At 39.7% G+C, this 12,454-nt stretch overlaps 1 protein-coding gene across 1 annotated transcript in view; it reads left to right on the forward strand.

Moving 5' to 3' along the window:
- The first annotated feature begins 404 nt into the window (after nt 1–404).
- Nucleotides 405–12,454, forward strand: part of TMEM131 (transmembrane protein 131) — a 225,571-nt gene continuing 213,521 nt past the window's right edge. The window contains 1 exon segment of the mRNA XM_043993447.1: nt 405–746. Coding sequence (XP_043849382.1) covers nt 533–746 — 214 coding nt within the window. The 5' untranslated portion in view covers nt 405–532.

Here is a 12,454-nt window from a genome sequence, read left to right on the forward strand (position 1 = left end):
TGTCCAGTCCTCCATGGCCTGGGGAGGGTAGCCTGATGGACACCGCCTGGCCGGATACGCGGTGCCGGGACGGAGGGGAGGGGAGGGACGTGAGGGAGGCCGGGCTGCCCCCGCGAGGACCCGCGCCTCCACCTCCTCTCCCGCCCCCTCCACGCTCCTCCTCCTCCTCCGCCCCCGCCCTCCCGTGCCCGTTTCCAGTATGGCTGCCCGACGTGCGTGACCCGGCGCCTCTGCTACCTCAAGTACTTGTGGGCGATGCCGTGTCCGTGAGTGACACACTCGCTCTTTCACACACGGACACCCCACACGCCCGGAGCCCCGAGCCCGGACACGGATCCGCTCGAACCCACCCTCGCCCTCGCCCGCTCTCCTCTCCCGGCTCCTTCCAGTGCCGGCGGCCGGAGCCGGAGCCGCGGCGGCGACGGCGCCTCCTCCTCCTTCCACCTCCTCCTGCGCCTCGGATCCGAGACGCGCCCGGCGCTAAGCGAGGCTGCCCGGAGCCCGCGGCGGCGGCGGCCCCCGGCCGGGGAGGATGGGGAACCGGGAGGGAGGAGGAGCGGGAATCGCCGCCGCCGCTGCCGCCGCCGCCGCCGCCGCCGAGCCCTCTCCCTTGGCTTCTTCCCGGGAGGTCCGGGAGCCGTCCGCGGCCCCGAGCGGGCGCCCGCCAAGCCCGGCCGCCTGCCTTCTGGGAGCGCTGCACCTGGTGATGAGCCTCATCGTGGCGGCGGCGCGGGCCGAGAAGGAAGGTGGGTGACAGCGGCGCCCCCCTCCCCCTCTCTATCCCCGACCCTGGGAGCGTCCCCGCCACCCCGCGCCCCCTCCCCCTGTAGAGTGTTCGGGGCGGGGGGGGGGGGGAACAGAGAGAGGAAAAGACTTGGTGGCTGTCATTTCAGCAGCCCCTTTCCCCGGGCCCGCAGCGCCGCAGCTCTCCGCCGCTGTCACTCCCGCTGCACCCCTCGTGCGCCTGGGATCCCCGGGTCCGGGGGGAGGGGGCTGCGCCTCTGTGTGTGTGTCCCCGGGAAAGGGGGCAGGAGGCTGGAAACTACCCTGACTCCTGGGTCTGCAGCCTCTGGGGAGAGGGTACGTGGAGTGGGCGGGGGGTGGGTGGGTGGGTAATGCACGGCCCAGAGCAGGGGGAGAGGGTAACTTGTTTCTCCCGGAGCCTGGTGCGCTGTGAGCCAGCCCGGAGTTGTTTCTTGTTCTCAATGATTTTTCTTCCTTCTTGCGTCCTGTCACTGCCATTTCAAAACTTCCTGAGTTTCTGTGTGTGTTCTCGCCACTTGGCTCAGCATGTAGGCGGGGCGCATTTTTAAGAGTTGATAGTTGTTAATAGGCGAGGTTTGGGGTCACTTTATTTCTGTTTTCTTTTGCGTTTTCAGGAGTAGAGGGAATGCAGTCACGAAAGTGACATACAGGAAATGGAAGGAATGGGAGTCTCGGGCAGGCTTTAAAATAGTACTTTTAAATGTTGAGTCGGGGGGCCAATTTTACTGTGATATTGGCCCCTTCCTTGTAGGGGAGATTGCCACCAATTGCCAGTTTCTTCGGCTTGCCACCGCATCATTTTGCCTTATTTGTTTCAAGCTCAGTTGTTTATATTCTGATTGTCTTTGAGTGTTATTACTACTTTAGCCCCCAGCACCCCTCCCATTAAACCGCATACGAAAATTTACTTAGAATTTGGATTACTTTAAATCATCACCTCCTATAGTAGTGCTATATTTACTTTGGAAATACTTTGTCACCCTCTTGCATTTCTATAGTCATTTTTGAAGTAGTTTAAATCGCCCCTTTGTATTGTAGTGCTAGATTCACTTTGGAAACACCTTAAATCATCCCTTTGTATTGTAATACTATATTCACTTTTGAAAAATAGTCTGTAAATACAAATATCGAGTGTCTAATTTGTAAACCTCTGTTTATATAATTTACAGTTAAAAGTTGGATATTTGTTTCTGAAAGCTTGTGGGTTTTTTTGGTTAATTTGGGGGGTCAAGGAGTGCATAAGAGAAATAGAATTATTCTTTAATGTTTTAAACTATTTTGTAGATGTGACAGGATTTTGGACTAGAATTTAGAGCTGGAAAAGACTTCAGATCATCTATTCAAACGTCCTCTATACTATGGGGGAAAGTGATGTATTTAGGAGTCAGAATTTAGGTTCAAATCCTGGCACTTTTTACTACCTGTGTGACCTTGGAGTACTTAACCTCTCTTAGGCTTAGCTTCCTAATAGGTAAATGAAGGGTCTACTAGATGGCCTTTGAGTTTCCTTCTGTCTCTAAAATTTGTGAAACAATAACTCTTTTTGCAGATGAGGAAAGTGAGGCCCAGAGTGGGAGACTTTTGACAGATTGCTCAGGGTCACATGAAATAGTAAGTCACAGAGCCAAAATCAAATCTAGGTTCTTTAAAATAGAATAAATCATAACGGTGTTTGTGCCCATTGAGGCATGTGTGTTCACCTAATGGCTTGGTGAGGAAACTGAGCTAAAAGTAAATGTTCACTTTTAAAAAGGCCAGTGCTGCCTTCCCCTTTTTATGCTAATAATACTGTTTTAAGATTAAATTGTGAGTCTCACAAAATATTTTTAGGCCACAGTTAACCAACCAGTGCAAAATTAAACCGTTATTTTGACTCAACTTGCTTTTTTGTTGTTGGAGACAAATGTGGTACAAACTAAATCAGAGTGAAGTGCAAAACTAGGTATTTTAGTTTATTTTTTCTGCCCACTTTTCATGGTGGAGTGTTGCAGCCAGATTAATTTGGCAGCAGGATTATTTTCTAAAATGTAACTTCTTATACTAAGATTAATTGGTATTCATAATGTCAAGTTTATCGGGGTGCTAATCTTTGTTTAATTGTGTTAGTGAAACGTCCAACTCAAGTGAGTGTTTCCTTTGGATCATAAAGTGTTCAGTAGGACTCCTTTATGGCTCCTAGCAGACTAATAAACACATTGTGGACACTCGAAGTTTGTTGAATTATTGATAGAATATCAACTATCATAGAATAGTATCTAGAGCTGTAAGGGGCTACAGAAGCTATGTAGCACAATACTTTCCTTTTACACGTGAGGAAACTGAGACCCAAGGAGGTGGTAAGATCAGAGTTGAATTTGAACCCAGGTCCTCCATGGACTGTCTTCCTTAGACAGCTACTGGAAATGAAGTGTGTGCCTGATAAAGGTTTCTGATACAGTTTCCACTGTTTCTTGTTTAACATCATTGATGCACTGAATCCCTAAATGAGGACAGTTAAATGAGCAAAGACCTTGGTAAGAGAAGTGCCTCTACAATTACAACCTATTGGCTAATGTTGTCTATTTGGTTGGTTTGGTTTTTTGTTTGTTTGTTTTGTTTTTTGTGGGGCAGTGTGGGTTAAGTGACTTGCCCCGGGGGTCACACAGCTAGTAAGTGTCAAGTGTCTGAGGCAGGATTTGAACTTAGGTCCTCCTGAATCCAGGGTCGATGCTTTATCCACTGCGCCACCTAGCTGCCCCTATTTGGTTGAGATTTATTTTCCTTCTTTGTGTCTATGTACTACACATTCAGTACATCTTAATGTATCATATGGCTGTTGTTCTGTCAACAAGCATTTTTTAAGAGCTTACTACTGTGTGCTGGGCACTGTGCTAAGTTATGGGGATACAAAAAGAAAGGCAAAACACTGTCTTTGCCTCAAGGAGCTCATATTCCGATGAGGGAGACAGCAGGCAAATAGCTATCTGCGTACAAACTATATACAGAGTAGATGGTAATCTCAGAGGGGAGGCATAAGTGGGGAGTGGGGGAGACCGTGAAAGACCTTTCTGCAGAAAGGACAATTTGATCTCATTGGTGAAAAAGGCTAGAGAACCTGGTTGGTGGAAGTAAAGAGCGTCTTGGTTAAATCGAGTAGCTACGTTTTCCAACAAGGAATCTCTAAAAGTTAATGGCTTACTACTTTATTTGAGCAAAAGAAATTGATTTTCTTACCTGAAAAGACTGATGAACAATAATAATGGGTCTGGGTAAGTGCATCTCTGAGCTCTCTCAGTAAGTCTATAAATAGGCTACCTAACAACGTTATGTCCTGAATCCTAAATTTTGTCATATTTATTTCAAAATTAGCCAGATATTTTAAACTTTGTCCTTTAAAAGTTAAAGATAACATGCATTTTCAGTTACAGGTTTACAGTGTTTTCTGTGGTATTGGGATTTTCCCTCCTGATTAAAAAGAGCAGACGTGTGTTTTTTTAAAGATCAGAAATCTCTCTGTATAGGAGACTTTAGAGCAAGGCTTGTCGATATCTGCTTGTTAATATTTCATAGAAATATGTTTTAATAATTTAAAAACTCTCTATGATGACTGGCCACAAGAATAATTGTTACCTAATATAATTTGTTTAGTTTATTTCATGCTTATATTAGACCATACTAATCTACTTGGTTCACTATCAGGTCACACATCTTTTACTGGTTGTTCCCTATCTGATCATTGATTAAAGAGGCAGGTACATCATTAAATTGCAAGAAAACAACTTTGAAGACATTTTGGCTAGCTGAGCTCACCAGAAATATAAGTCCCTTGTCTGGATTTCTGCAGTTACAGTCTCATTCTACACTGTTTCAGGAATTTTCTTAATTCTAGGAGTAGTGAAGATACTTTATATACATTTCTTAAAATGACATTTTGAATTTATGCAACCGTTATTAACAACAAATACATGATTCTGCCCTCTTACTAGGTCTTGCAAACATCCTTTTTTTTTCTCTTATAAATGAAGTTTATGACTCTAAAGCACATAGTTTATGTAATTATGATGAAGTGATGATACATAGAAATCTGGGGTGAGGGGCAGAAGGTTTTCAGAAATATGATCCTTTCCAACTGTGCTGACTTTATAGATGCTTCTCCTTTTTTTTTTCTTTTGGGTGCTATCATTGCATCAGTATGGGAAACTCTTGGTACCTTCCTCTAATGCAGATTGCTAAAAATATAGTCTTAGAGACTTGCTTAGGATGCTAAGAAATTAAGCAAAAGCTCATGGTCATACAACTAATGTTTGTCATTGTCAAGACTTAGACCCATGTCCTCCTTATTCCATTTATACACTGTGCCAGACTGGCTCTCTATTATATATACTATGATATCCTTATAGAATCAATTCATAGAATCTTGGAGCTAGAATCATTTAGTTAAACCTCCTCATTTTACAGATGTAGAAAATAAGGCTTAGAGGTTATGTATCTTGCTTAGGGTCACACACAGTGAGATTCAAACCCAGGTCTAAATTCAGCTCTAAATTCAGGACTCTTTCTATTTTGCCACGGGGGCCTTTCAGATTTTAGTAGAATATTTTATTTTTAGTGGCAATTGAAGGCAGGCTAATGTTAGGAGCATGGTCTTTATTAGGCCTGTTACATTGTTTGTCAGGATATTTTGTTTTGTTTTTTCCTAGTATGAATTTGATTCTAATGTGGCTTGCCTTTTGTAGCAGCTTGGGTAGAGACTGTTAAGGGCTGCCTGACTTTAAAAAATTGTTTTGAGCAATGAATGACATTTTAAATATCTATATTTATCTATCCATCCAACCATGTGTACATATATGTAAATATATGTATGTGTGTATATGTGTGTATTTTTTAAGTGCTATTATTTATCTTTGTGGTCTTAAGTGCATATCCTGATTAATAAATCCTTTTTGTCTGGCTACTTAAGTGTGTCTCTAGGGTTTTGCCTTTCTAAAATAAATTTAAAGTTGCCTCTGAAATTGGTTTTGGCAGTTAAGTACACGTTTTATCACTGGAAAGCACTTTTTTCCCCCCTGCTTCCTCAAAATTGATGGAGTTACATGTTTTGTGTGTGTGTGTGTGTGTGTGTGTGTGTGTTAAAGATAGCACCTTTTTTCTTGTTCATAGTTATATATAGATTGAAAATGGCAAGAAAAATAGATTCCATAAATCTTCCAAATGAAATGAGTGGGTAGGTAACTTTACTCTAATTTGTCATTTAGAACAGCACAAGTGAATTGCTGGAGAAACACATTGTCCTAGCAAGGTGTTTGACAGTATGGAAATTCTACTTGTCCTCAGTTGTCTGACATACATATGTTTTAGATTGGTCTTGTCAAATCCAATGACCTTTTCTAACTGGGCCTCATTCAGAAACATATCATATACTATATCAATTTTTAAAAACTTGGCTTCTATGACACTGTACTTTCTATTTTTCTGCTCATGCCTCTGTCTTTTTTTATTGGTTATTCTTCTCCTTGGTTTTTTTTTCCCTTTTCCTGTCTTATAGCTTCAATTATTAACCTCTATCCTAAATTTTATTTGCTGTTCCATTATTTCAGTTGAATTCAGGCATTATATGTTCAGTTCCCTTCAGGGCATTTCCACTTACATTTCTTGTTATCAATTCCAACTCAACTTTGCTTCTAAGCAAAGAACTTAAATTATTTTCTAGCAAGGACTATTTTTTATTTCCCTTAATATTGTTGTTTAGTCCTTCTTAATCTTGTCCCACTCTTCTTGACCCCATTTGGGGTTTCCTTGATAAAGATACAGGAGTGGTTTGCCATTTCCTTCTCCAGGTCATTTTACAGATGAGGAAACTGAGGCAGACAGGGCTAAGTGACTTACCCAGGGTCACACAACTAGTATTTGAGGACAGATTTGAACTCAGGAAGATAAGCCACTGTGCCACCTAGCTGCCTTTAATATACCCCACAACAACTAAGGTAATGATACCTTCAACATATAGTAGGTACTCAGATGTTTGTTTAATGAAAGTCCCATGAACTTTGCCATCTTTATTGTCATCTCTTGCCAATGGAACTACAGTTATCCCAGTCAATTCAGAAGAGAAGCATTAATCTACTTAGATCTTTCTCTTAATTTTTGTATCTAATCTGTTTACGTCCCTCATCCATTCTTTCTAAATGCTTATTGTATGCACACCTTATTATGTGGACTACTGTACCTGTTTATTTTTCTTGTCTCCATTCTTTCCCCATTCCATCTACCTGATGTTCCATTGCTAGACTGATCTTAATACACAATATTCCTCATGTTACTTCCAACCCCCATTGACTTATCGTTGCTTGTGGGTCTAAATTGCCCAGTCTGACTTTACAGATTTTCCATGATCTGACACCCTACTCTACTAACCCAACTTTGTCTCTCATTATTCATCATTGTAAATCCTTTTGACAGTTAAATTTCCTCATCTCTTGAACATGCCATATTCATTTTAATAAATTCCACATGTTTTCCTATATGACATGCTCTTTACTTTCTCAATATCTGGTACCATCAATTCCAACCTCTTCAGCCCACAGGTGATCTCCTTCTCTGAACTCCTGAAGCACTTATCAAATTTATTTGGCACTTTTATATTGTTACTTTCTCATGTATTTATGTCATCTTTCCTTAACTAGATTGCAAACTCTTGTAGAACAGGTAGTGTGTTTTAAATATCTTACGTACCCTACAATGCCTAGCATATTGCTATCTATATCTACTGCTAAAAATTGAGGACATATTTAAGAAAAATATAGTTTGTTGCAAGAAAATAATTATTTTTAAATTACCTTGCTCCTTGTTTTTCCTTTCATGTAATATCTGTAGAGTAATAGATCTAGCCTATTTACTTTTAGTGAAAGATCACAGAGAGAGAATGAGAATGGTGCCCAGACTTCAAAAAGCAAATATTGTCTCGATTTTCAAAAAAGGGAGGAAAATGGAGCCCTTGAAATTTAAGCCATTGGGCTTGATTTTTATTCCTAGAAAAATTCTAGAGCATATAATTAAAGTGGAGTTTAGTGAAAGGAAGCTGTGTTCATAAAGAATCAACAATGCTTCCTTGAGATCTGGTCATTATTTACTTTTTTTGATAGGATCACTAGAATGGTAGATAAGGGTAATGGTATATATATTTACATATGTACATACATCCATGGCTGAAATATGCATACATGTCCCTCTCCATAAATATATGTATATGTGTTTGTATGGAGTGTGTGTGTGTGTGTGTGTGCATGCATGCATACACACATATGGAGAGAGACAGGGAGAAAAACAGAAAGATAGAGAGAAAGGAGTGTTATATTTTTATCTAGATTTTTAAGTCATTTGACAAAGTCTCATTATTTTAGTGGATAGGATTGGCTAGATGAAGCATAATTAGGTGGATTCAGAACTGGTTGTGCCTGGACCTAAAGAGTAGTCATTAATGATTCAGTGTCAGCTTGGAAGTGTCCAGGCATCTATCCTTACTCTTTGTTTTAAATGATACAAAACAAAAGGATGATCATTGTATTGGTTGACAAGATCCAAAAAGATCTCACTAATGTAATATTGAATTCCCTAATCTAATGATAGAAAATAGAGATATATATAAAGTTCATCACTTGGGTTCAACAAATCAACTTTATGAGCATGATATGTGGGGAAGCATGGCTAGATAGCTGTTGTCTAAAAAAGAGCTGAGGCTTTTAGCTTAGTATAAGTCAGTAGTGATATGCTAGCTAAAAAAGCTCATGTTGGGCTGCCTTAGAAAAGGCATGCTGTCCAGGATTGTTCCGTATAAGGACTAGTAGAAGGAACTGCTGAAATGTTTAGCTTGGGAAAGAGAAGACTGTAGGTAGGGGTGGATATGATAGCTGTCTTCCAAGTGTTTACAGGGGGATCATGGGTAGGATGAATTAAAATCGTTTTGCTTCACTTCAGAGGATAGAACTATGACCAGTAGAGATGGAAATTGGCAGAGGCAAGTGTAGATTTGTTTTAAGGAAAGACTTCCAAACAGTCAGAACTCTCTAAAAGTTAAATGATTTGTCTTAGAAGATATTGGGGTTTCCTTCAGTAGAGGTTTTCATACAAAAGCTGGGTGATCATTTGTTATGTCACACATTCTTGTTCAGGTAGGGACAGGTTGGGCTAGATGGTTGCAGTAGTTCAACTGAGATTCTTTGAAACTCATCTAAAGCTCATGATTCAGATCAGCTTGCAACCTTAACCTGGAATGGACCCAAGAAACACCCAAGGAAAACCTGGGGAGAAACACATTTGCTTTTCATTTGAAGTAGTATTTTAGCCTATGCCGTCACTTCTTACTATCACCCCCTTGGATTTGAAGGTCTTTAGTCCAAGTTTTGATATACTATAGTGCCAAAGAGACTGACATTGAATGTGAAAATTAAAGCGTGTTTAGTTTCTTATCATGTACATACTTGGAGAAAAATAGACATACATTTTTTTGGATTATTTGAAAGACTGGTTTAATGTGAAGGTCGTTATTTTAAGTAAAATGTTCTCTCCCAAAAGCTTTCTCCTCACTTTATATTAGTTTGCTAGCCATTAAAATAGTTTAGAATTGGCAAATAGTCAATTCCTAGAACATGTACACTAATAAAAACAAATAGAGGCCTGGAAAATCCTAGTTGGTAAATAAGTTTAATTTTGTTTGATAATAGAATATTCTTTTTTTTTTTCCTTAAAATTTTCCAACCTAAGTTACCTGAGTGTTTCTTTAGACTAATGTTAAAGTAGTCTGTGACAAAAGGGAACGTATGTTTCCTGAATGAATTTGGGGAAGGGTGCAGTTCTTTTTCTGGATGATAAGAATATTTTGATACCTTTTATCTTTTTTTTCCTGCCCTGCCCTTCCCTTCCCTCCTCTCATTTTTATAAATGTATGGAAGAGCACAAAAAAAGCCTACCAATAATCTGGAGATTTCTCAGTGACAGTGATTAGGAGAGTAATAGGATGATTGAGTTCTGTTCGGAGCATCTATTTGGAAGAATCTCATAGAGATTCTGAGGAAAGATACTTTCTTGGACAAAAGAAGATGCTGTTCTTCAGATCAGAGTAGGAGCTGCACATGAATTTGAGGAGGAACGAATTATGGTTTGAGCTGGACTGGAAGAATTTTAGCTGGGGTGGATCATAGACTTAGAAATGAAAGGGACCTTATGGATCATCTCATCCAACCCATATAAATAGCATCTAGCTAGAACTGGGCAGGATTTCTTTTAGATATACTCTTCATTGTCTGCAATCCTAGTTTTTTCTATTTCAGTATAATACTGTTTTAAAAAAATGCTCCCAAAATGTACTATGTGCCTGGAGTGTGTAGCATCAGGGAAGTAAAGTAGTAACTTTACTTAAAGGGAAAGAGACTACAGGTGCTGTACCACAGTACTCGGGGACAAAGGCAGTGGCAGAAGTAGGAAAAGGTCCTCAGAAACTGGGTGTGGTAGCTCTCCCAGGAAGCTAGCCAAGCAAGTTCAGTGAACAAGAAGATCAGAGATTCAGTAGTTCCAACCAGGGTTAGAGATTGTTGGCATTTAGAATATAGCAAGAAGGAAGCCCTGGGCCTAGGGGGGAAATATTTTCGCTGGATAGGTTTACAGGAGATTATTCCACTCAAGAAAGCTGATGAGGTCTGCAAACTATAGGGTCTAGAGTAGGTTTCTTAAAACCTCCAGCTTTGTACAGAGTGGAACAAATACTGGCTTTTAAAGTTGATGGAGCAAGATCCGATCCTGGTTTTGACACTTTATTGTGTGACTGACCTTGAGCAAAAGTCACTTAGTCTCTTTCCTTAACTTTTCTCAACTAGAAAATCAGGGGAATTGGACTAGATGATCATTAAGGTATCTTCTAACAAGAGGTTATTATCATCTTATGGTCATCTGGTTGGCGGGAGGAGGGAAATTTAAAATCTGAAAAAAACAGTAGATGTGCACCAGAGATTATACATATGCTACATATAGATAATCAATTAATTGTAGTTGTATCTACCACTGACAGGCAAAGTATTTAACCTTCTTAGGTAGGGCCTCTAGATATGTGAGGGCTCTAGAAGTTCTTATTGCTTATTAAAATAGACACCCTATTTATATCTTTAGCAATAGGTCTTTTTATGTGTAGATTTGGAAGAAAACATCTATAACTGCTTTCCTTTTACTTTACTGAGTTTTGCTTTTAGTGTATCATGCTTCCCCCCACCCCCACCCCTTTCTGGGCAAAACTTCTTAAATAGTTTATTTTTTCCAATTAACGTAAAAACAATTTTTAACCTTTTTTTAAATTTAAATTTTGACTTCCAAATTCTCTCTCACTTCTTTTCCTCCATTATTGAGAAGGCAAGCAGTTTAATAAAGGTTATACAGAATTGCCAGAAGTCAGGAAGGGGATTTCAGTATTTAATAATACCTTATTTTTTGTTTTTATATTTACAATACCATAGCACCATATACACTATACATAGGATACATGTATATATAAATAAAAAAAATTATTTCAAAAAGTTATTAAAACATACCCCTGTGACTTTTGGCCTGCCCTATAAATGTTCAGTTCTGCTAAATATATTTCCATATTAATCATATTATAAAAGAAAACAGACAAAAAGCCCCAAAGAAAAATAAAGTAAGTAAAAAAGTATGCTTTGATCCGCATTTAGGCTCCATCTTCTCTGGAGATGGTAGCATTTTTCATTATAGGTCCTTCTGAATTGTCTTGGATCATTGTATTACTGAGAATAGTGAGTCATTCACAGTTGATCACTATACGGTATTGCTATTTACTATGTACAATGTTTTCCTGGTTCTGCTCACTTCACTTTACATAAGTTCATGTAAGTCTTTCCAGGTTTTTCTGAAATCAACTTGCTCATCATTCCTTTGCCACAATAGTATTTCATCATAATCATATGCAACAGCTTGTTGAGTCGTTCCCCAGTTTCCTCTCAATTTCCAATTCTTTGCCACCAGAAAAAGAGCTACTATAAATATTTTTGTACAAGTTGGTCCTTTTTCTTTGTCTTTTGATCTCTTTCAGATTTAGACCTTGTAGTGTTGTTGCTGGGTCAAAGGGAATGCATGGTTTTGTATTCTTTTGGGTATAGCTCCAAATTAGTCTCCAGAATGGTTGGATCAGTTCACAACTCCACAATAGTGCTTTGTGTTCCAATTTTCCCACATACTCTCTAACAGTTGTCATTTTTCTTTTCTGTCATATTAGCCAACCTGATAGGTGTGAGGTATCTCAGAGTTGCTTTAATATGCATTTCTCTAATCAGTAGTAATTTAGAGCATTTTTTCATATGATTATAGATAGCTTTGATTTATCTTTTCTGAAAACTGCATGTTCATATCCTTTGACCATTTATCAATTGGGAAATGATTTGTATTCTTATGGTTGGTTGGTGTTTGTCCTTCATTCTTTTGGGGGGGGGGGCAGGGCAGTGAGGGTTAAGTGACTTGCCTAGGGTCACATAGCTAGTAAGTGTCAAGTGTCTGAAGCTGGATTTGAACTCAGGTCCTCCTGAATCCAAAGCCAGTGCTTTATCTACTGCGCCACCTAGCTGACCCATTTGTCCTTTATTCTTTCTTTTTTTTCAGCAACAAACATTTATTTTATTTTCCAGTTACATGTAAGAGTAGTTTTCAACATTCA

Source organism: Dromiciops gliroides, chromosome 3 (assembly GCF_019393635.1).
Source record: "Dromiciops gliroides isolate mDroGli1 chromosome 3, mDroGli1.pri, whole genome shotgun sequence".
Classification (NCBI taxonomy): Eukaryota; Metazoa; Chordata; class Mammalia; order Microbiotheria; family Microbiotheriidae; genus Dromiciops; species Dromiciops gliroides.